Raw genomic sequence first — 26,342 nt, forward strand, 5'->3', positions numbered from 1 at the left:
CCACCATAAGGCTCTAGTGAAGCTCAAGTTTCATAATAACTATTGGCCCTTACTCTCTTCTACATGGACGTTACGCAGCAGTTTCTGATGATGCAAACAGAATCTTGTCAGACCATCTAATATAATCTCCTGGGGCAGTCTTCTGAGCCTGAACACCTTTGCAGACAACTTTTCAGCTCCTGTCTTGTTAAGATTGTAATTCTCGACATAAGAATCCTAGCATTTGACCACATTTCCTTCTACTCTTTCCATTGCTGTCAGCTATTCGGACACATATATGAAAAATTGGGCAGCTTTGAGTCTGTGAATAATCCTAATGCTGACAACTGAAGACTTTTGAGTTTTCCTTGTTAATTCTTTACCTCCAAGACCTAGACCACACGTCAGAATGACCTTGCAAAACTTCAGCAGAATATTCTACACGTGACTCAGAGATCTTTTTTCTTTCTCTAGCGTAATGTTCCTCATGAATTTTTCCACTCCTCATATTAAGCAGCCTTTACCCATAGTTCCAATGTCTCTTGTTCAAGTATGTCATCGCCCTCTAGGGATCTGGTCTTGATCGCTGTTGTGGGGTAAGAGATTTTAGAACAATCATGCCTGTGAAGGGGATCAGAATATACCCTTGCAAAATATGCCACTTTGGCATAAGGATTATTTTAAGCTGAGGGCAGTTAAGAAACAGCAGATGTAGGAAAAGCTCTCTACGCTCCCCCTATCTACTCCAAAATAAGGCATAAATTTCCCGTTTGTGAAGATGTCTCCTCTCTCATACCAGGAAGAGAAGAACAATCATTATTTCTGGAGATGGAGATAGCACTGAAATGAGCCTGCACAAACAACACTTTACGAAATAACCCTTATCTTCCATTAATTTCTCCCATATATTTGCCTTCCCACAATTTACTGTCTCTAGATGCTCAAACCTCTCTCCTTTGTTTAGACATATCTTTGCAATTTATCACCCTTTGTGAAAATGATATCTAAGCCATTGGGTCTAGCTGCCTCTTTGGGTCTTCACTTCTTTTCTATGAAGGCCTCCATGTACATGTAAAAATTAACATCAAGAAACATGTATGCCTTTTCTCCTGTCCAGTATTTTCACCATAAGCATTTTTGCCATAGACATCTTTGCTGCAAGCACTTTTGCTGCAAATATTTTCACCACATAACTAATTGGTCATAAGGCAATTTTGCCATAAAAAAGATAAAATAACTGGTTGACAGTTTGGTTTCATTTATCCATTGATGCAGTTCTCCAACTTTTATGTTATGTAAACCTTAGCTCCACATTTCCCATAGAACTTTGGAACGTCTGTCAATGGACATGTGACAATATGTCAAGAACAAACAATAGTGTAGAATGCTTTTCACAATGCAATACAGAGCTCAGTTACAAAAATGCATCCTAGTATTTGGAAACTGATACCTCTCTTAATGAAGGAAGAAATTTTAGCAAAAAACAAAAAAGTGTGATGGATGCCAAATGATGAAATGAATCAATAAGCAAAACAAATGTATAAAATTATGAACAAAAGACTTCGAAGATAAGTGCGTAGGTACAACCCACAACATTAAATAAGTTATTTGCACAGTATTGCCAGGAAGCTACACACATTTTAAATGTATTCAAATATTTTGCATTTTGCAATAAAGTCGTTTTAATTTGGTTACTTATTTTTCATGTTTCATTATGTCCTTTTTAATGTTCCTCTTTTATTTTACATCATTGTATCTTTTACAGGAAATTGTTTTATGGCCAATTAGTTATGAGGTGAAAATGCTTACGGTAAAGATGTCTATGGCAAAGATGCTTGCCGTGAAAGTACCTAGAATTACCTTTTCTCCCGTTAAGCTGTTTTTTTGTCAGTTTAATTCACGTTTCACTGACCAAAACCTAAGAAGATAGAGGAAAAGTGTTTCCTCCCCGAAACTTGCCTCGGGCCATCTTCTGTGAGAGACTGCAATATCTTACAAAATTTTGAATTCATGGAAGCCCTTTTGAACACTAATTTACCGCCTGCAACTTAATCAGGCAGAGATCCCGGGTTCTCTTTTCCTTCACATTAATCATGACTCACTCTAGATTCTCCTCTCCGTTATCAACGACCATGTTACCCTCTCTTTTCTTTTAGACCATAAAAATGACTTGCCTCACTATTTGCTGACTCCCTATGCACAACTTTTCTTTTATTGTTATCATTTTCTTATCTTAGTAATTTCAATATATAATAAGAAAATGTTTCGTTATACCTTTCCAATAGTTGCAATTATCTAAATAGGTAATCTGAAAATTGCTTTAGCTAATAAATGTAAGATGAATAAAAGTCATTTCTTTATTTCATGAAATCTGAATAGTTGAACAGCTAAAATTCTTACATTTTGAGAATGAATGCCTGTATGATATATACAAAGCAAATTAAAAATAAATACATTTTAAAAGCTGATATTTTTTACCTTTGAAATTGCAAAAAGAAAAAATTAACATAATCAAATGTACTATTAGGCATTCATAAAAGGATATGGAACTACCCTCTTTAAAGGAAAAGAAGAAGACATTTCCAGTGAAATATAACTGTAATTTAAAAGCAAGGCATATTGCCACTAGTTGTTATGAAAAAATAATCTAAAAGTACTCTAAAAGTACTATGAAATCATTAATTACATTTTTGGATTCTAATACACAAACATGAGAATGATATCTCAGTGTAACCTGTTGAAAATATCAAGGAGGATATGGGACAAAGGTCAATGTCCATAAACAAGGAAAAAGAGAGGAAGATAGGAGGCAACTACCATGTCATGCAACAAGTGCTGCTAATGCAATTCAAATTCTAAATATGCATATTTATGAGATTTGACCTATTTTAATATTTACAAGAGATTATCTTTAAAGTTATTTATTTTTATTTACTCCGTGAAATATTTTAGATTTACAGAAGAGTGGAATAATATAATGATTTACCAAATCTTATTATTTTGCTATAAATGTCTCAAGTTTTTAAAAACAAACGTATTATAGATATAATTGGAACCACATAGCCCTCTCAATATCATTTCTCTGTTACTCTCCAGAGAAAACAAAATGTTAATGTTGGTGGCCATGATTTTTTTAAATGTTATTTACTTTTTATTTTGAGCTAATTTTAGACTTTTTATTTTGAGATAATGTTAGACTTACAGAAAAGTTTCAAAATTAATACAGAGAATTCACTTCTATTTCTAATGATAACATCTCACATCTCACATAACCATCACATAAGTATCAAAAAAGGATCACGTGTACTAAGTTTTAAAAATATTACTGCATATGTTTTTATCCAAAAACAATACATAGCATTGTGTAGGATATTTTTCAACATCACATGTCACATCAAACTAATATCATTTGGCAACAGTTTGGTGTGCTGTATTATTTTGTTTCAATCAAATCATATTTAAGCTAATAACTGTGGATAGATGTAGCACTAGGTTTTTTTTAACAGTTGTGCAACATATCATTTTCTCTAAAAGTAGAATTGCCTAAATTTACTCTAAAAGTGGGAATTGCTAGATGAAAGGATATGTACCTTTTCAATATTTCAAAATATTGCAAAATGGCTCTCCAAAGTCGTTGTTCAAAATTGTCATTCTCACCAATAGTGTATTAAAGTTTTGGTTTCTCCACATTATCAAACTTTAAAAAAAATTTTGCCAAAGTTATGGCTGGAAAATGGCATCTCCTTGTTTGGGAATTTTCTTGATGATTGGTGAGGTTTAATACAGTTTAATATGATTATGTTTCCTTTTCTGGGAATTGCCTCCTGTCATAACATGCCTATATTTCATATTAGTCTTCATAGTGATACATTATAAACTCTAGTAGTAATCCTTTATTGCTTTTAGGAGACCCAAATATCTTTTGCTAGTGTTTGCTTTGCCTTTTAAATTTCTTTATATCGTCTGCTGCAAAGAGTTTTTAATTTCAATGAGGTAAAATATAACAGTTTCTGATATGTTTTGTGTCTAATTTTTGACATATGTTCCTATCCTGAGTTCATAAAGACATTCTTCTACATTTTCTTTGATATTAAAAAAAAAAATCACATTTACATCTTTAATGCATTTGGAATTTATTTTTGAGTACACTATGAGCTAGAGGTAGAATTTTGCTTTATTTCTTAGGTACAAATTGTATTAGCGTAATTTATTAAATGCAGTTCATTATTTTTCTTCTGATCTGTAAAGCCAGCTTGGTAATGTATAACAAATTTACCTACAAGATGCGAATGCACAGATCTGCTTCTGAGCCCTCTGTTTTATTTAATTATCCTTTTGGTAACATCACATTGTTTTGATATTTATAGTTTTTAATAAGTAAAGATAATTGTCAGGGAAAGACTACAAATTTATATTTCTGCAAAATTACCTTAGCGATTGTTGGAATTTCGCTCTTCCGTGTGAATTTTAGGACCAGCATGTGAAGTTTCACCAAAAAGTCATTTTGGCGCTTTGAAATGCATTCATCTTACAGAAAATTTGGGGCATACTTCCATAGCTATGGAAATTGAGTTTTCCCATGATGAAAATGACATTTTCTCCCTTTATTTAAAGTCATCCTTTATGTCCACTAACATTTCGTAATTTGCTACATTAAGGTCTTGTGCATCCTTTGTTTTTATCGATAGTTGAAGAGGAGCTTTGTTTAATTGCATGTCTTAATTGGTTATTGAATGTAGGGACACCACTTGACTTTATTTTAAGCAATGTTTGTTCTTTTTTTTTTAAAAAAACCCTTTGCTCTGGCTGGCTAAAATAAAACAGAATGAATCCTATAGAATAAGGATACTGTTTTGTAAAACTGAAACATGTATACTGAATCACAATGTAAAATGCAAAAATTTACTAAATACAAAATTTTAACATGGATTAGAGTCAAGTTCGAAGCCAGTGAGGTTTTATTTTCAGTGAGAATATGTAGATGTACCATCACTGACTTCGTATGTCTGAAACAAACTTGATTTCCCTTCATTTTGGATAAGAGTTTGGTCAACTATGGAATTATATATTTTCTTAGCAGTATGAAGATATTACTGGTGAGAGATATTGCTGGTGAGAAGTCTGCTTAAATCCAATTGTCCTTCCTCTGTAGATGATCTGTCAATTCCTTCTGGTAGCGTCTTAAGGTTTTCCCTTTTTAATGATTCTCTGAAGTTTTACTTTGACGGCTGACAATTTTATTACTCTTCTCGGCATTCAGAATGCATTTTCAACCTAAGGACCCATTTCTTCACTTCTAGTAAACTCCCTTATCTCTTTGCAGGTTACTTCTCTGTCCTTCCCTCTCTTCCTTGCCTTTTGACAGCATCTACTAGCTATAAGCATGGTGAACCTACCAGCTTATCCTCCAAGTTTCACAACTGCTCTCGTGTTTTTTGTGTTATTTTTTCTCTAATTTACAGATTAATTCCTCATTAATTAATTAGCATCCTATTTGTGCATTCTAACTTTCACTGGTACAGCATAAACTTTATTCTATCAATTGGGATTTCTTTTTAATTATTGTATTTTATATATCTTTTATTATAATGACCATACGTTTCATTTCCAAGATTTGTGGTTTTACTAGTTATTTTTTACTCATAATTTCAGGCTCTTTGATTTCACTATTTCTTGTCTTTTTAATAGGTATGTTTTCCTTTCTCTCTTTGATGAACCCCCCAAAATCTTGTAAAAGTCTACTTCAGATTGTTCTATTATTTTCATTTTCATTCGTTTCCTGATTGGTGTTTTTTTTTGTGTGTGTGTGTGAGAAAGATTAGCCCCGAGCTAACATCTGTTGCCAATCCTCCTCTGTTTGCTGAGGAAAACTGGCCCTGGGCTGACATCCGTGCCCATCTTCCTTTACTTTATATGGGAAGTCGCCACAGCATGGCTTGACAAGCGGATCCCAACCTGTGAACCCCAGGTCGCCACACTGGAGTGCACACACGTAACTGCTACACCACTGGGCTGGCCCCTGATTGGTGTTTTTTTTTAGCTGTCTTTCTTAAAAATCCATGTAGTGCAAAAATTGAATTGGCAGGCTCCCCTTGAGTAAACAGGTTATTTTTTTAACCTCTCTTCCTGCACTCTCTCCTTTCAGTTGGGTAGCTCCACAGTTCCCCTCATTTGGCCTCTGGGCCTTTACCAGCAGCCCTGTCTTTCATGATTCACTTGGGTTTTTGCTCCATAGGGCATATGAGAACTTGCAGAGCCATCAACCTGCAAAAGACTGGTGTCAGGGTTGGTCACTAGGCTGTTTCTGTAGGCTCTAAGCCTCTGGGGTAGTAACTTCTATCCTGCTGGACGTTGGCCCAGGCGGCAGATGGCAAAGCTTTCTTTCAGCCTCGTTTTCCCGGTGGGGAAGCCTCACCCCCGTCCCTGGCTTAAGCAAGCTCTGTTTAGCTCTTGTTTCTCTATAGGATCCATAGCCTAGGGGCTCAGAAGTCTGATGTTCCAGCCATTCTCAATGCTTTGTATTTCTGTTCTGTTTATCATTCAAGGAAAATTTTATCTTGTTTTTTGAAATTAGCAATCTCTTCTTAATTTTTATTTTTTTAAAAAAAATTATCAATCACTGCTATGTTTTTAAAACCAGAGACAGCCTTAAAGTGTAAATTTTCAACATTGTCTTGGACAGAGGTCTTGGCTTTTTATATACAAAAAGTAAACTATGGCGTTTTTCTCTTCCCATACTTTGAATTCCTGGAGGTTAGAAACAGGACTTTTTCATCTTTATTCACCCATCCCTGATAATCTATGGCACACTGTAAGCACTTGATACATATTTAACTGTATTCAATGACTCTTGTCATCCCATCTTTTAAAACATCAGAGCAAAAACTTCATTCTACATGAGTTGGGAAGATAGAGAAGAGAGCCTTCATCCTACACTTTTCCCATAGTCACATATATGAAGAATCTAAGTCTGAATGTGATTTGCACAAGTATTTAGCCCTCTCTGATATCTTTCAATACTTAACCACACTTTCATGAATTTATTTTTTTGGTAACTGGTAACAGATGTAACAAATGAAATGTATTATTCCAGATTTATCAAAACAGAATACCAAGACAAAAATGAATTTTCCATCTTACTTGTGTTTATTTGTATGACAGTAACGCATTTGTTTTTTAGTGGGGGGTTGTTTTGTTTTGTTTGTCATGGTGCTTTTATTTTTTGGTCTGGCAAATCAAACTATAAATTCTACAAAACTTCAAGAGAAGATTGCAATGGTTAAACAAACTAGCAACTTCTTGGTGGGGGTGGGGGGTGGTTAAGAGAATATTTAGAAAAGTTCATGTAAATTATCAATGTAGACTAATCTTAATTAATTTTTAAATTCTATTCTGATGTTAGTACACTACCTCATGTCTGTAATTATTGTAATTATTTCTGATTGTTTAACTACTCTAATAGATATTCTAAAAATAACTTAGGACAAAGATAATTGTCCTAAATAATCCACAAATGTGTCACAAATACAATAATATAAAGTTTTAAATTAAATAAAATTATGCTTATTTGTAAGTTCTTTACGTACTCTCTCTCACAAAATCTTCACAAATAATTTATGAGTTGGTTTCTCATTTTGTGGGTGAGGAAATTGACGGTATCACACAAGAAATAAATAGCAAACTGGGATGTGAATCCCAACTTGACTGATTCCAAACTCCTAGCCATTATGTTTCACTTCCCCTCTACACATGTGCATTAATACCTACAACACGAAAGTGTTATTGGTTTTTCTTGCTTTGATTTTGGATAGGAGGATTAGAATAGTTTCATTGTATGTATACTCTGATTAGTATGTTTTCAGTTTAATTTACCACTGTGGAAACATGATCTGTAATATTGCAACAATCTCCTATGGCATCTCTGCCTTCAGACGTGATGGCCCTTAAACTTCGTCGAATATAACATAGCCAGAGTGATCTTCATAAAACAAAAAACCTATTATATATGGTACCTTACAACACTCTATTGTTTTCCCTTCACCTACTGAATAAAATCAAACTCCTTATCTTGGATATTAGGATGTCAATGTTTGTTGCAGCACACTCACAATAGCCAAAATGTAGAAACAACCCAAGTGTCCATAAACAGATTAATGGATAGACAAAATGTGGCATATACATACAATAGAGTAATATTCAGCCATAAAAACAGGAGGGAACTGCTGACACACGCTACAACATAGGTGAACTTTGAAAACATTATGCTACGTGAAATAAGCCACACAGAAGGACAAATATTGTATGACTTCACTTACATGAAACATCTAGAATAGGTAAATACATAGAGAAAGAAAGTAGATTAAAAGCTACCAGGGGGGGCCAGCCCGGTGGCACAAGTGGTTAAGTGCACACGCTCCGCTGCGGCAGCCTGGGGTTCACCGGTTCGGATCCCGGGCGTGCACTGATGCACTGCTTGTCAAGCCATGCTGTGGCGGAGTCCCATATAAAGTGGAGGAAGATGGGCACGGATGTTAGCCCAGGGCCAGTCTTCCTCAGCAAAAAAAAAGAGGAGGATTGGCAGATGTTAGCACAGGGCTGATCTCCTCACAGAAAAAAAAAAAAAAGCTACCAGGAGCTTCAGGGAGGGTGACTGGGGAGTAATTGCTTAAATAGTTTCTGTTTAAAGTGATAAAAATGTTTTGGAAAGAGATAGTAGTGATGGTTGCACAATATTGTGAATGTAATTAATGTCACTGAATCATACAATCAAAAATGGCAAATTTTGTTTCATAAAAATTTTTTTACCTAATTTTAAAAATTAATAATACCCAAAACTATTGAGTTGTACATTTTTAATGGGTGAATTGTATGGTATGTAAATTACATCTCAATAAAAGTTTTTTTTAACGTTTCTTATCCTAGCAGACTAAATCCTTCAATATAGGACCCCTCCCTAGGACCCTAGCTTCACGTCACACCAGTTCATGCCATACAACCCATGTTCTAATCACACCAAATGACACGTGACTCCTTGTCTACCCTGTGCTTTTTCATGTCTTCATACTCAAAATTTTCTGAGCCCTTAGTCTAGGAAAGTAGTTTGCAATCTTTTTGATCTGAGGACTTTCACACTCTTAAAAATGATTGAGGACTCCAAAGAAATTTTGTGTGAGTTATGTCTATAGCTATTTACCATATTAGAAATTTAAACTGAAAAATTTGTTTTGTGTGTCTTTCTTTTAAAATAACAAAAATGAATTGATTGAATATTAATATAAATAACATCTTCTAAGAAAATATCCATATTTTTTAAATGAGAAAAAGAGCATTGTTTTATAATTTTACATATTTGTTTAATGTCTGGATTACTAGAAGACAGCTGGATTCTCACATCTACTTCATCCTATCTGTTGTGCTGTTTTACTTGAAGTAAGCGAAGAAAATTCAGTCTCATACAGCTATGAAGCTGGAAAAGGGAGGAGTGTTTTAACAGCCCTTTCAGATAATTCTGGATATTCTTTCATACCACACCAACATATGACAAGTGGTAGTTACTTAAAGGTTAGCTTCAATGTGAAATCAGAAACCATAGTGATGAACTTTTCATACTCTATTACATTAAAATTCATTGGTCTACCTTGCATTTTGAATGGATCATTTCCTCACGCATGAATTTATCATGTCATTTGGAAAATAGTGGTTCTTTAAGTTATGCATATCTTCCAAATGTAGACACATTTCATTATGCAATACCCAAAAAATCACAATAGTAATATTACCACCCATCTCATCAGAAAAGCCTTTAAATGTTGAGAAGCTATCAAGCATACTATGCTAGATATGAGTCTTCTAAAATTCTCATTTTTACTTGAAAGCTTGATTTTCATTATTTGCAACACAAACTGTAGGTCATTTCACTCATAGTGACAGACTCATTGTATTTAGTCTTTAGAAAATGTTTGCCACACACCTAGGTTTGAATAACAAGTTTGTCCGTTCCTCTTTCTTTCAAAAGGTGTTCCTTAAGAGAAGCATGAACTCAAATAATCACACAAATACATAGTTTCCTTCAGGCAACCATTGCACTTCAAAACGCTACAGAATTGCCTTATGTGTATTTCATCACACAGAATATTAAAGAGATGTGTACGGAAAGATCAAAATTTAATAAAATTAATTTTTTTTACTCTTTCTTCAATGACGTTCTTAAGTGAAACTGGCTTTTTTTTTTCCTGCTATTAAGTGGCAGTGAAAAATACAATAACTACTAGTACAGTTTAGTGCCACTGCCTTGATTAGAGCTCAGTTGCCAACAATGTAGCCACGACTGCTTTTGTATCATCAGTGCAAATGTCAACACAGTGAAAAGGTAATTACCTGGTATTATTATGAAAATAGTTTTGATCTCTTAGACTCCTTGCACTTGGATTGGGGATCCCAAGGGAACTACACTTGAGGACTACAGTCTAGAATTATTCTTCCTCCTCTTCTCCTCTTCCACCTGGCCCAATCAACTGACAGATTCCTATTGATTCTTTAAATTTCCTCAACTCAGCTCAGTGGCATCTTCCACCCTTCCCCAGGCAGATTTTTTATTCTCTAAGGCCTTTAGTAGCGAGCCCCAGTGGTCTAGTGGTTAAGATTCAGCACTCTCACCACCGGCTGGGGTTTGTTTCCCAGTCAGGAAACCACACCACCTGCCTGTTGGTTGTCATACTGTGCCAGCTGCGTGTTGCTGTGATGTTGAAAGCTATGCCACTGGTATTTCAAATACTAGCAGGGTCACCCATGGTGGGCAGGTTTCAGTGGAGCTTCCAGACGAAGACAGAGTAGGAAGAAGGACATAGCCACCCACTTCAGAAAAAATTGGCCATGAAAACCATATGAATAGCAGCAGAGCGTTGTCTGATATAGTGCCAGAAAATGAGAGGATGGTGCCAAAAGACCAGGCAGGGTTTCGCTCTGTTGAACACAGGATCTCTAGGAGTCAGAATGGACTCAACGACACTAAGGACAAAGGCCTTTAGTATCTTGTGGATTCTATTGAATTACAATATTTGTTTACTTGTAGTTTTCTTCTTAAATTGTGGCTTCTAAAGGTCTATGGACTCATATTCATCTTTATATCCAGGGTGCCTGACAAAGAATCTGGAGCACATAAAAGGAATGAATAAGTTAAGGAATACATTGTGGATACCATGTGAGCATTTCCAACTCTGAATTGTATTAGAATAGGAAAATGGAGGACAGAAGAGTGTTATAGTGTAAATTTCATAGAGATACACCCAAAGAATCAACAAATCTCAAATATGTCTGAACTCTATATTCAGTACAGTTATAGTTGCATTTTCACACACACACACACACACACACACACAGGAAAGCCAACATGGCAGGTGGTGAAATATACAAATTGATATAAAATTATCAGTAAGTATGTTAACCTAGAGAATAAAGAAATGAGAATGTGTATTTGCAAAGGAAATGCCTGAACTGATTTGGAAAAGCAGAGTAGGATTTGAATAAGCAAAGAGGATTGTGAAGGATATTAAATGTTGAAAGTACAAAATGAACAGTGGCAGGCATAGCACGGGATGACAATGTACAATATGAAGTTTGACCTAAAAATATCTATTCTTTTATGTAGGTAAACATATTAGTAGATGCTGGATCTCACTAGTTATCAGGTAAATATAAGTTGACTTTTTTTACATATTAGTCATAAGCTAATAAAAATTATAAAAATCATTGTTGGCAAAAGTATGGGGAAATAGGCCTATTCATAGATAGCTGATGAAAATGTAAATTAATATGGTCTTTTTGGAGAGAAATTTGACCAGCTGTAAAAAATAAACACTGATCGAGTTTGCAATTTTATTTCTAGGACTCTACGCTAAAGAAATACTCACATGTGTGAATAAACATATTTATATGCACAAATTTTCATTCTGACATTGTAGGTAATGATGAGACACCAGAAAGAACCTAAATGCTTACCAATAAGAAAATGGTTAAATAAATTAATTTATCTTTAGTATAGAATTAGGTACATTAGTATAATTAGTATAGAACTATTCAAAAGAATAAGATAGAGCCTTATATACTGAAATGAAAGCTTCTGAAGATATACGGTAAGTGAAAAAGAAGCAGTTGAATAATGCATATAGAATCATTCCAATATTGTAATTACAAATGACATACACACATACACAAAGGAAATTCTAGGGGCATGACAGCTGCCAATTATGGGTAAGTAAATGGAATTGATGCTGCAGTGATGAGGCAGAAATTTCATTTTTAAATCCATATTACTTGAACATTTTAAAATAAATGTATATATTATTTTGCCATTTAAAAAGTAACAAAAAAGATTGACCTCAGTGTAGTGAAATTGGAAAAGTGGGAAATACATGGAAATCACACAGAGATAAAGAAAAGAGGGAAGTTGTATGAGGAATATGAAGATAGTTCTTGTAAAAGTTGGATGACAAGAAAGAGGTTTCTCTGAATTATGTGGATAATCCATACAACATTATGTTTGAATGATTATGTCCCATAAAATATTAAAAATATTTTAAAATATTAGATCATTTCTTTAATAACACTTTCTCATCAAGACTGTTTTATATATATATTTATATACACACACAAAAATAATCTCTGATATTTGTTTGAGAAAATATAATTAATTGAATGTAACTAGACAGATATTCTTAAAGATATAATTTCATCCACTGGAAGAAAATAAAATCAGCATAGTTTTATACTGAAAAATTATTTTCCATGCATTTAATACACTTATTTATAGGAAACAATATGAAGGGATATAGTGAAAGTTCCGTGATTAGAAGCTAATAATCACAATATACATGCCGTACATGCTAGCAGTTAATTGCTGTTTTGACTTTTGGGGGGGTCAGTTGATATAGTTGCATTTATTCTTTCAATATAAACTCTAGGAAAATGTAATTGCTTCATGCAATTACCACTCTAATTTCTCTACTAACCCAAATGATAGTCATTTCCACCAAACTATTTAAACATAAATTGTTGTACTTACTTTCAACAATTACTTGTCTGTCTTCCCAGTTATCTTTAATAAGTTGTATATTTCCAAAGTGTGCATCACTGTAAAAGATTCGGTTGGCACCTTTTCTGCTTTGATTATAGTCAAAAGCCAAGGCTATGACATTCTTGAAATAATGTGGATTCTCATATGGCCTTATTGGTGAATTTAAATTGGTTTCATCAGAAAGATGTATACTTTTTAATATTGTTCTCCCCGAATACAACAAATAGCCTTCATGCCTTAGGCAAGTAACTCCATCCTTTGCCAAATATCCATGGGCACAAGCGCAAGTTCTCCGGGAATTTCCTCGATAAAGACAGAGTTGCAGACATCCACCATTGTCCTTGGCACAAACATTGGTCCCTGAGGAGAAAAAAAAGATACACATACACACACAAACGTATGCTTGTGTTTTTTCTTCTGTTTTTCAAATAGCTTTTTTTCTTATAGAAATATTAAAAATTTAATGTTGAATATTCTGAATTTTTATTCAGTTTTTAGACTGGTCAGTAAAATAAACACTATAAAGTACTGATTTTTTTAACCACACCAGTTTAAAATCTTGGATTTCTTATTTCAAAGATCATATCCTTCTGCTTTCTTCATCATCCAAATAAAAGCATTAAAAATTTCCCTTAATCAGACAGTTAAGTGTGTAACTCTTTTTTGAAACTTGATACTGAGATTACAATAGGTTTTACGTATTGTAATCTTTGGCACAACTAACTGATTCACTCAAAATATGAACTGAATTCACCAAAAAAATATACACTACTTTAAACTCTGTGTCTATGAAGGATGTAAGGTATCAAAGAAATTTATAGCTCCAATGTGCCTAACATCCTAAGTACATAAGTTTTTTACTCCAGTTTTGAGTGAAGATGTAATATGATATTAAGATTTCTCCATCAGGCTAATTCTCCTCTATGAATCCATCATCATCTCCAAAATTATTATATCTTCCTTTGATGTCAAGAAAATTAATTATAATTTATTTTAATGGACATTATTTCAATGGAGGTAAAATTTTTTAAAAATATCCAAATCACTGTCATATCAATTTCAAAATACACATTCTAAGGAAGTGATGACTTTGGACATATTTCACGCTAACATCAACTGATTAAGGGAGCCACAATCACTTTATATTTTCAAATACAATCCAAAACAAACATTTTAGCTGCTTTTTACTCTCTAATATCCTAATTGTCCTTTGTATTTTTCATTGAATATGTATGTTTACCAAGTTTTTCCATATTACTTGGCCCAAACCTATACTGAAAACATGCCAGGTATATAACATGTTTATATACATGCACTATTCTAGGCAAAAATATCTATGTGTGAACTATTATATAGTCATTGTATTAGTACTCTATGATTTTTGTGGGAAATGAGATGTAAAAAAAGTAGGATTTTGAGGTTTTGGACTCACATAAGAATTACTCCCTAACTTAAGTTTTATAAATGTTAAAAAATAAAATAAGAGAGGGGCCTGCCCAGCGGTGTAGTGCTTAAGTTCATGCGCTTGGCTTTGGTGGCCCGGGGTTCACAGGTTTGGATCCCAGGCGTGGACTTATGCACCGCTCATCAAGCCATGCTGTGGCGGCATCCCATATATAAAATAGAGGAAAATGGGCACAGATGTTAGCTCAAGGCCAATCTTCCTCAGCAAAAAGAGGAAGATTGGCAACGGATGTTAGCTCATGGCCAACCTCCTTCACCAAAAAAAAGAGAAAGAAATAGCATAAAATGTATTTATTATATAGGAATGCTGACCTTTCTCTCTTACTCGGTTAAAGATTTTAACCTCCTTTAGGTTGACTCCAAGACCCGTTCTCATGGTTACGGTTTCTGTGGCATCATTCTTGTGGCCCCTTCTGATGGACCCGTTGGCATGTGCTCTGCCAAGAAGATGAACATACATGATCAACAATCTTTAACTAATTCAAATCAAACCAGTTATTTAAGCTGAAGATGACAGATGGCCTAGCAGAAGGGCAAGAAATCAACTTTTGTCTGTGACATTGAAACAGTTGAACCTGGAAGAGCAAGAGTGACTGCCTTTGCTGTGGAAATCACATAGCTTTGTGGAATCCTTTTAGTGACCTTGCTAAGGAATGGCTAATCCTACAAGGGTAAAGCAGCTGGCACTGAAATAACATTTGGAGACTCAAAAACTTATGAAAAAATAAATTACCTGTCAGACCAGTAGATGTAAGCCCCGAAGACCGCAACGGAAAACATATCCACATTGCTCCCTGACAGCACCATCTCGCGATTCCCTCCAGTCTCAAGGTCGATTCTTTCTATCTTGTCTGTACGAGCATCACACCAGTACAATTTATTTTCCTAAAGATCAATTGAAAAGTAATATTACAAGCTCTTTTGATTAAGTGTTTTATTAAGAAAATAAGAAAGCACTAAAAGTGGACTAATGAAAGTTGGCAGTTAATGCACTTTAAATGCTTAAAGAAAAAAATCCAACAGACCTCATAGTCAATGGAGATGCCATTCGGCCATGCTATTCCCATGCTTACAAGGACAACCTTCTCTGAGCCATCTAAGCGAGTCTTTCCAATGCAGGGCATCTGTCCCCATTCAGTCCAGAACAAGTAGCTGAAATTAAATTGTTGATTTATAGAAATATGCAGATAAACACAAAAAGATTTATTATTAATAATAACAGCAGTAACATTCATACTAACAGAACAAAACTAATACATTTTAGAAATCAATATACATGTGTGATTGTTTGCAATAAAATAATTTTTTATTGTAAAAAGTGTTTAACCATTCATAGAAATGATGAGGGTGGATTCCAAATCCTACCAAAATACCTTTTGTACATGCTGCTACCTGTCTGAAATGCTCTTGTCCAACCTGCTTGCCTAATTTGCTCCTGTTTTTCATATCTCAAACATCATGTCTTTCAAGAAGCCTTCTGTATTCTCTCTGATTATTGCACCATGTACTCTGCTTCATAGCATGGATTAGAGTAGCAAATTTACACTTATATTTCTTTACAATGGTATTTTTTATTAATATTTTTTGCCCCCAGCAGACTGTAAGATCAATGAGGACAGTGATCTTTTCTCTCTTTTTTTTTTTTGTGAGGAAGATCGGCCCTGATCTAATATCTGCCAATCCTCCTCTTTTTCTTGAGGAAGACTGGCCGTGGGCTAACATCCATGCCCATCTTCCTCTACTCTATATGGGACGCTGCCACAGCATGGCTTGACAAGCGGTGCGTCTGGTGCGCGCCCAGGATCCGAACCAGCAAACCTGGGCCGCTGCAGCGGAGCACGCACACTTAACCGCTTGTGCCACTGGGCTGGCCCTGTTCTTTTTTCTTTTTTATTCACTATTACACCAACAGCACTAGGTAATTAGAATTTGTTTTTTAAATAAAAATTAGTTGTAGGTAAATATTTAATTTGTGAAGGTACACATGAATGCATTATAACTTTCATTTCTGTCCAGTTAGACTGCTAAATGTAACTATTCTCAACTGAATTTTACAAATTATCTTGTGAAGCCATCTTAAAACACAGATTTATACAAAAGCAAACATTCTTATATTAGTAATCTCGTAATACAAAATGTAACGTGGAAGGACTGTGGAAGAACATGAAATATATAAAGAAAATCCACAGTATGCTGAAATAAAACAACATGTCAAAAAATGAAATGTAGAAAAACAGAAGGTATATAATCCATACTTTCTTTCACTCCTTCATTCAACAAATACAATGTTTACATTACAAAACACAAATCCATGCTTTCAGATAAATAAGATCCATTCTTTGAAGTTATACCCATTGAAGTTTTTCTTCAACGGTCAGATAACAGCAATGACAAAAGTTCGGAAAAATATGGCAATCATTGATTCATTCAGGCAAAAATGAGTGTGTATTCTGTGCATATTTGAATACATATATATGATTGATCATACACGAGAAAGTGAGACTGCATATAGAAAAAATCAAAGATCTACATTCATATTTTGTATTCACTCAATAGAGTTCTTTATCCACGAAAAAAGATATTTACACTACATAAAAATATATGTACTCCTTTATGCATATTGTTTTGATTTATTTTAAAATTTGATTTTTTTCCCCTAAAAATGCTGTATAAAATAAATGCATTGGACTTTTACAATCAGATAAAAAAGAGGTGTGGTTAGAGTCCCAAGTATATTAATCTTGAAGAAAGTTTCATTCAGATTTACAAGCTCTATAAATCAGAAAGGGAAAACTTCGTAGCCAGATATCCAACTAATATTTTATTGGTTAGATCTAGGTTGAAGTAGGCATGAAAAAAATCTATACTTGTATTAAAGTTAAACTTTAAGGGAGACTCTCATTGTACTAAAAATAATGATTTAACTGGGAGGTAAAATTTGTTGCTCCATTTAACTTTTTAAGGGCAAATTTCAGCCTTAATAATGATCTTAAAATGACTAGTCAGTCATTATGTTAAATGGCAGGGGATTTTACACTGTGAAGGAGGCATTTCGAGAGCCAGGACGGACATGTGATTACTTATTCCATCTGATTCTTGTCATCTACTTTTAACATACTCCAGAGTTCAAATATGGAAGGAATGGTGTATAATATACCTTTTAGTTAATAGTAATCTGCTTTGAATGCACTAAATAAGTAATAAAAATATTATTTTGAGTGAGTAGACTGAATTAGCCGTTTACAATATTTAGTCCTAAATCTCACAGCTACAGAAATTGTGGCTCAGGAAGTTAATGATCCAGTCACATGGCTGATAAGGGTCCAAGCCAGGAACTATACTCAGGCTTCACTAACTCAGGCCTGTACTGTTTTCTCTAAGTGTCTACCAAATGTAAATATAATACAACAATATAATAATGTTAGATTAAATGTTATTTTTCCCTGGGTATAAGGAGTATAACAAAGATCTCCATACTTAAAAACACAAAACAAAACTTGACAAAGGTCTTAGTATTGAGAAAAGTCTCTCCCTTTCTTTTTTTCCCAGGTAGTCCCTACTCATTTTAAATTTGCTGTGCTTCCATGCAGGAGGCTGGGATGAATGGCAATAAAACTAGGGATAAAAATTATTCAAAATAAAACTGTCTTGAATACAGATTTTACTCAAATTTTCAGTAGTGATTTGATAAACTATCATAATATATGAAGCCACATCTGACTGCAGAAATCATTTTTACGGTTAAATAATTTATCAACTTAATAAACTAAAAGATTCTACACCTACCAAAATTAAGCAACATTTTATGAATGTCAGGCAAAGAATAATTTATTTGGTTCTTAAACTGAAATTGAAAGCAAAGAATTGAATAGAATTAGCACCTTGAACACCTTCAGGGATTATAAACCAAATGTACAGAACAACAGTCTGAGAATATAAAACTGCAGGGAGAAACTTATGAATAATTTAAGATAGTAATTTACATAGATGTACTTGAGATATCTTTAGTGAACATAGATTCTTCATATCTAAACATGATCTTTAGCAATGGGGAGAAATGAAAATGCTTGTCACTGGTTTCTGAGACTCCACGGAAATTAAGATTGAGTGATATGATGTCATTACATATTGATGTTGTCCCCATTTGAGTTCAAATTATGCTGTAGTGAACTATTTTTTTGGATTGTATGATATAGTCAAGAAAACTGCCTTTAGAGTATTAGCTTGGTAAGTCTAGTCCTGAAAATACTTCTCAAGTCTATCCCAGACCCAGAAATTTTCAAAATTGTCAAAATCAAATGCTATGTTGTATAATCGAATTTTCTCTGGATAATAATTTGTCCCAAACTGAAAAGTCCCTTATTTACAGAGGCTTGCATTTACAGAATTTAAAAACTTAAAATTTTAAAAAGGACATTCAAAAGTGGTTTGAAGGATTAGAGGAATATCATCAGAAATCATCATAACACGAATATCCCTATTGTCTTAATTAGACACAGAAGTTCTTGGCAGGAAAATGTGCAATGAATACATATCATGAGTTAATTCCAATTAATTATTGATATTTGGACAATAAGGAAAAGGCTTCATTTTGCAGCATTGGAGTTCTCAAAGGCCTAGCATACACTTACTGGTCCCCAAAAGTTTATTGAATTTATCATATGACAATTGTACTGATGTCAAAATTAGTTTACACACAAGTATACTTATAAAGGAAAAGAAATGTTTTTCTGTCACAATTAGTTAGATTCAAGCTGAAAAAGATACATTCAAAGTATTATAAATGTTCTTGAATAATTTCAAAGAAATGTTTTTGAGAAATAAAGCTAACACGGAAACAAATCCTTGACTTTGGTGAGGGAAAGGTAAAGGAGTGTAGGGAAGAAAGAAATTAATAAGTCTAAATTGTTAAAAAAGAAAACAGTATTAAATGTGATTCTTTTATTTTAGATATATGAACAATAGTGAAAAGCAACTAATTTGAATCATTTTCTTTGAATTTAAGATTCTCTTCTTTGACTGCTAAACTGTTTCCCTTGAGTATAGATCTGGATTGCAATTTTTACAATAAACTCACCATTTCTTCCCATTTCTATGCCTTCTCTAAGATAGCACGATTTAGATACTTTATCAGATATGTTAAAGAAAACCTGAGATACGCAAAAATTTCCACACTGGCACAAAAGTGAAGATCATGTAATTCTCTTATATAGGTAGTTGCCTTGGCTGAGAAGACAATCAGGAATGTGACTGTGTTCTCTGCTAGATTGGAGGTCAACAGTGTGTTACTATATCTGCAAATATAAACAAAACAAAAAAACCCCAAAACCGTACAAAGGAACAATAGTAGCTAGCTTTTTTGTGAGCATGAGCTTTTATTTGACAAAAACTGCTTGTACTTTTCAATCTTAGCAGTTTCACTAGAATCACTTAAAACTCATACTAATTGAACACCTTGTAGGCCAACACATCAATGTCTCCATCATCAGGGCATAAGCAAAATAATAGTATTGTAAAAGTTTGAATACATTTCACAAATACATGAATAGGCATCCTTCATCCCATATGAGGAATATGGTGCAATGGAGACCCTTCTCTATTCCTGTGAGGGCTTCTTCACATTTCCTTTTTCTTCATTTATGTGCAGTTTTGTTGAGAAAGATTACATGCCAATCCTAAAACACTTTTCAAGTCCTAAACGTGTTACCATTGCTTAGAGGTTCCTGTAATATAGAAAGAACTCAACCACAGATAGCAGAACACTCTGCAATAGGAAGAGAGTCTAGAGACAGCATAACCTTGAACACTACTTTAAAATTTTTTTTTTTGTCAGTGATTTAGTCAGTGATTCTCAAATGTATTCTTTCACTGCAGTCATGCACTCATTCAAAACATATTAATTAGGTACCTATTATGTGCTAGGAGCTGATGATAAGAAATAAATTGGACTTAGTGACCCTCATGAAGCTCACTGTTTAACGGTAGAGGCAAATGGGTAAATAAATAACTACCTGAGAAAAATGCTAACAGAAATACTTAAAACTTTCTAGTTGTAAGTCTCTATAAGTCGTGAAAGTAGGAGTTTTAACATTGAAAATGCTGAAATGCTGTGATGAGAGAAGTTGTCATTCTCATAAACAACTTCAGAAATGAACATTTCTTTTGAGTGAAAATAAAGATACAGGCCATCTGGGTTGTTCTCTCTTTCTATTTAAGCTTAAAAAAATATTTTTAAGTTATCATTGTTCTATAGGTCTCACTGTGGTTTCTATTATTCTTAACCTCTACATTAGATTCCTTTTTGATTCACTGCTTTGCAATATTGAGTAATTATATAAAACAATTATTATGTGTATGTCCAGCCAACACCAGAGAAGTATGGAGGAAAATTCTTCACAAAGACAGACTTCTTTGGCATCTGTAATCTCATAGTACGTTAGGCTTATCAGCCTATATTATATTTAGTTTCTTATTTTATTTATGTATTTACACCCCACCTCATTGCCTATCCTTTCATTTTAATAAACACATACATATACATGCACATATACATATATGATATTAGTTTGCTATTTACGTGTTTAACAATGATTTTCTTGAGTGAACGGTCCACATTTTATTCATTTTTGATATCTTCAATATATAATATTGGATGTTTCCCTACAATCCATGAACTTTTCTATGAAAATATTTAACACCTAGACTCCTTCCTAGTGCTCATGAGCTGATTTAGAATTCTTAAAATATTATACAGAAAATTTTTGATTTGTTTCAAGACCCCCATCCTATCAGTCATATCCAACCTACCCTGGATATTCCACACTGAAAGAAACTGAGGCAATTTCTATAGGCAAATAGAGAAAGAAATCTTTCAAACTTCTCTTTTACCATTTTATGGCAATTTTATGGGTCAGATCCCCTTAAGAAATTAGGGAAAGGGCACACATTTGTGCGTGGCTATTCTCTGGTTTGGTGGTCTGGGCCAGGGGGTCTCCCTTGCTGTGGGAGTGGCATGACCTCTCTGGTTTTTCTTTCTCCTCCACCAAGCACATAGCTGCAATGATAGCCCAGGACATCTTGATCACTTCTAGTACTTCTTCCCTCCTTTTAGTGGGAGAGGTAAGATCCAATACTCATGTTTAGAGGTTAAGCTTATGGTAAAAGACTAGTTAAGACCAAACTAGCTTTGAAAGAAGGGTGTCTGCAGTAGAATTTTTGAGAAAATTCCTAGTGAAAAATAGTGTGACAGTTTTCCTTCATTTGTCATTATACTTTGTTCTTATGCCTCTCTCAGAGATCTGTACAGAAAGACGGCTGTGATTTGGGGCATGAGTGCTGTATTCCTGAGTTACTTGACCATCAGGTATCTTAATATTATATACTAGCACTCCAATTCCATTATTTCTATTGAAAATCAAATTTAATTCCATTTCTGTTTTTTATGTGTCACCTTGCCTTAAGATGAAAAACATACTCTAGGAGATGGTGTTAAACTATGCTATATTCTTGCTATCTCAACAGATGTTAAGCTGTCATCCAAGACTTTCTGTATATTGTTGACCATATTCTAAAATCATTCAGAGACCATTTGACAATATATGCTTGTCGAACACCAAGATCCTATATCAAACCGAATCTTTGCCATGGAAAGAAACACTATTCAATAAGTTCCTTATGGTCATAAAAATATAAAGCTAAATTAAGACAGGCAATGTGCATCCTTGGTGCCTAAAAAGAAAAAAAAATCACCAAGTATTTGCACTTCACTTAGAGATCATAACCATGAGGTTAACCAACATTTTTGGTATCATACTGTGACTTCGCTTTTTTGTTCTAAGTAGAAGATGACTTTTTAGCATAAAGAAAATTATTCCATTTCAGTTTTTTAAAAGAAAGTGATGCCTTACCAAAAAAAGTCAATGGAGGGGAAAAACTGATTTTTCAAGCTGAACTAAATTCATACGTGCTTTCTATTTTGCATTTGGCTACATTTTAAAAGACTTCAAGTCTCCATTGTTCTAAAACAGGCTTCCTGCCCACTTTTCAAGGCACATTTATATCTTGGATTCAGCTAATTTCCTCCATTATGGTTCACCTTTTCCCTTGGCAATCCCACCTGCCATATTTTAACTTCAAACAGAATATTAAAATGCTGTACTTTATTCCTATGATATGAATGACACTTAAATGTTTACATAATATTACTTGGACATCAATGTTTGAATAACTTTTACTTGGACATCAATGTTTGAATAACTTTTACATAGGCTGGTCATTTTTAACGCTTTTATTCCCCTCTGAACTCAAGTCAGTAAATCTGTGGATAACATATAGGGAGACAGATATCACTAATATTTCCAAGCAGTAATAAACATTTCCTGAAAATAAGCTTAATATTTAAAAATGGCATTAATTCTTAACTATGAATCTTGAAAAATATCTATCCATGTGACTTAATTAAAATTTAAGAAATGTTTTTAAGAAGTGAGGGTATAGAGGCAAATAATATTCAAAATATTGCTACATATGTCAAAGATTTTTTGTTTTCTGGGATAAAATGTAAATCTTATTTTGGAGGCTCAAAATTAAGAAATCAAAAATATTTACTGAGATCCTCCAGGTGAGTCAGTGCTGAGCTCATAGTTGCAATAGACAGAAGTGGAAAATCTAAGAGACATCTGGAGAAAAGAGATGACAGATAGAAATAGGCGGTAAAAAACTCCAGAAAACCTAAAGTAAGTTTCAATCTTATCAGGACAAAAGAACCGTGATAACACAAAAAGAGATGCCATGATTAGGAAAGGAAATCAGTACACAAGAGGTAGGAGGATATGTTCAATTTCAGTGACAGTTGGACATTCAAACAAATAATTTCTAAAGGATCTTGGAAATATAAGTAAAGAGATGAAGATGAGATTTGGGAGTAAGGTAGCGATTAAAGTCCAAAACATGAAAATAAGTTTAAAGGATAAATATAGCAAGAGAGAATGGCATACAAAGCCTTAAACGAGGAGAAAGAAGTTCAGAGGAGATAAATAACGCTCAGAGGAGATATACAGAGGGGGTCAGAGAGAACAAGAAAACTCAGAATTAGAGAACGTAACAGAGAATAAATTCTTGAGTGGATAATCAATGGAGGAAAATGTCAAGGAGAAGGCAAATGGTGTGAAACCTGAAGAAAAAAATCTCTGGATTTGGCTATGGATAAATTTGGAAATTTCTAGAAAGAATAGAAGCTGAAAACCCATTTTGGAAGTTTAGTGAAGAGGCAATGTGTAGAGGCCTCTATTCTAAGAAGTTGGGAAGTAAACATGCAGAGAGAAAAAAGACGTTGGCAATTTTTTTCAAATAAGAGAGATCTGAGCCTATTTGAAAGCAAAGGGAAAGACTGCATTGAAAGGTAAAAATTAAAGATGATAGAATAGAAAAGAATAGTTATTGCATGAGATGCCTGAGGAAATACATGCCATTGTGTCCAGAATAAAAGTGATGCAGATTTAAGGAAGAAAGAAAACTTTCTCTGAGGTTATACTCACTTATTTCAAAACATTCACAGTATGAATTCACACATTCTATTTTCCCATACCACCACATCATCACTTCATGTCACAATTAACCAGCAAATTTATTTAATTGCTTTACTACTCACTGACATTTTCTCCCTCCACTGCTAACACACTTAGGGACTTTATGACTCATGTTGATGATCTGTGAACATCCCAGCTCACAGTTTCTCATCTTTATCTGTTCCAGGAAACGACATCTCTCTTTTGCCTCTGCCTTACATAAGCAAGGCTACAAACTAATTTTAATTAACACATGAAAATGATCTATTTCCAATTTCACCAATTCTGAAATCATCTTCTCCTAATTTATAGAGTTGTCTGGGTCATTCCCGCCTGCTGAACCTTCACTCTTTACTCTTACCCTGGTCTCCTGCTCTTGGTTTCCCTCCATTCCATAACTAGCTTCTAGATCTCACCTCCTGACTGGCAACTCCTGGTTACTCCATTACAATTGCCAGCTTGAATCTGTCACCTCCTACTCCCTTTTTGGCTTATTTTTTCATTTTTTTGCTACTGCCCAAGTTGCCGAGCATTATTACTCAAGGTCATATAAATATTTTAATTAGATTCTAGAAATCTATCCCAGCTGGACTCATGTTGCTTGAAATCTTTTTATTCATATTGTATTTTATTCCTTTCTATTCACCTTTCTATTCATAGTTTCAGCAAAACTTACCTATTCATTTAAAGCTGCTAACCTTACTCATTGACTGTGACCTATGAGTTTCTTCAAGTTTACTAATTTTAACCTCTAAAATATAGTCTATTGCCATATTCTGTTTCTTCTTTCACTTCATCTCCAAAAGTAGAAGAGGAAGAGAACCTCTGCTAATTTGATCCTCTCATTTAAATTTACCTTATTTGATCCTCCCAAGAATCCAAAAGGATATAGACATTTGAGATCAAGATATTTCAAAAGATTTCAAAGGTAGGAAATATTCAAGCTGGGGTTCCAAACTGTAGTAGACACTGTTGGTATTCCACTTAGACACCCTCAGATCCTGCTTACTATTTCTATGTATTCCAGTGCCCGGCCTCTGTGTCCTTTGCCTCTAACAGCTCACATAGGTGACTTTCTTCAGAGGACAGCCTCTAGAATCACTTCCTTCACAAGTAGTAATGAAAGCCAGAAATCTTGGGAGTGTATGTCTCCCCAGAGTGTATTACTCTTACCCAATGAATGATTGGGTGAGTCTAAAAGCCGAGCTACCTTGCTTTGAAGTGAGCTTTATACTCCCGAGTCCTCAAGGAAACAGTCTGAGGCCTGGACTTTGCTCATAGCTGAACCTTTACTTGGTCTCTTCCTCTTTCCTATCCTGTTTCTCTCACTTCCTGATTTGAATTCTCACTCCAGATTCCCATTTCTGAGATGTAAGACACAAATCTTGTCTATCTGCTTTCTGTCCCCTATTCTTCCTGCTCCATTCTATTGCTTCTTCCTTGCCAAGTTTCCTCCTACACTCCCTGGAATTTGTCTCCTTTTCACGCGCATTTTCACCCTCTTCCTTCCTGCCAGTTTCTTCTCTTACGCCTATGAATATGTGCAGTACCCCCTGACTTCCATACGAAGAAAAACTTGCTCCATACCCTACTATCTTCTCAACATACCTTCTATATTTTCCTCTTTCCCTTTATTATCCAAGTTTTTGTCACTGTACTCTAAGAATGCTAGCTCCACTTTCTAGTTATTTTTCACTTATTAATTCTTTATATTTGGCTTCTGCTCTTACCAATCTCCTGAAATTGATAATAATTAACAGTATCATCCTGATCAATTATATGTTCTCTTCTCTGCTTTTATCCTTCTAATCTCTTTATTGCTGGCCCACTCTTCTTCCTAAAACTCTCTTCCCTTGATTTCCATGATACACTAACTTTCTGAGGACTTAAAATGGCTGTTTTTCTCTCTTTTGATTTATTGTTGATTTCCTTTTTTTCCTCTTAATCATTTCATTCCCTAACTGTAAATATTCTTCATTTTTGTCCTTATACTTCTTTTTTCTGTACTGTTTCTTAGCTAAACTCATCTGCTACCATGTTTTTTTCTAGAGTCTAAACTCTGGTGGAACAAGTAGGAAATGACTTTGTATTTATCCAACTCATGATTCCATTTATGTTCCATTGAATATCTCTTCTCTAGAATTTGCTATCTCAGGAAAATCCATGACTTTCAAGATTATTTTAAAGATTTTATTTATTTTATTTTTTCCCCCCAAAGCCCCAGTAGATAGTTGTATGTCATAGCTGCACATCCTTCTAGT

The 26,342-nt window shown here is 34.2% G+C and overlaps 1 protein-coding gene across 5 annotated transcripts in view; it reads right to left on the reverse strand.

Annotated features, from left to right (window-relative positions):
* LRP1B (LDL receptor related protein 1B) overlaps nt 1-26,342 on the reverse strand; it is a 1,862,264-nt gene that overhangs the window by 445,251 nt on the left and 1,390,671 nt on the right. For all 5 annotated transcript variants that reach the window (XM_087435122.1, XM_087435120.1, XM_087435121.1 and 2 more), the window contains exons 39-42: nt 15,541-15,667; nt 15,249-15,400; nt 14,828-14,952; nt 13,040-13,411 (exon numbers count right to left, since the gene is read on the reverse strand). In XM_087435122.1, coding sequence (XP_087291248.1) covers nt 13,040-13,411; nt 14,828-14,952; nt 15,249-15,400; nt 15,541-15,667 — 776 coding nt within the window. The remainder of the gene's footprint in view (nt 1-13,039; nt 13,412-14,827; nt 14,953-15,248; nt 15,401-15,540; nt 15,668-26,342) is intronic.

The sequence above is a fragment of the Ceratotherium simum genome, chromosome 9 (genome assembly GCF_057802395.1).
Source record: "Ceratotherium simum simum isolate JZ-2026a chromosome 9, ASM5780239v1, whole genome shotgun sequence".
NCBI classification, from domain to species: domain Eukaryota; kingdom Metazoa; phylum Chordata; class Mammalia; order Perissodactyla; family Rhinocerotidae; genus Ceratotherium; species Ceratotherium simum.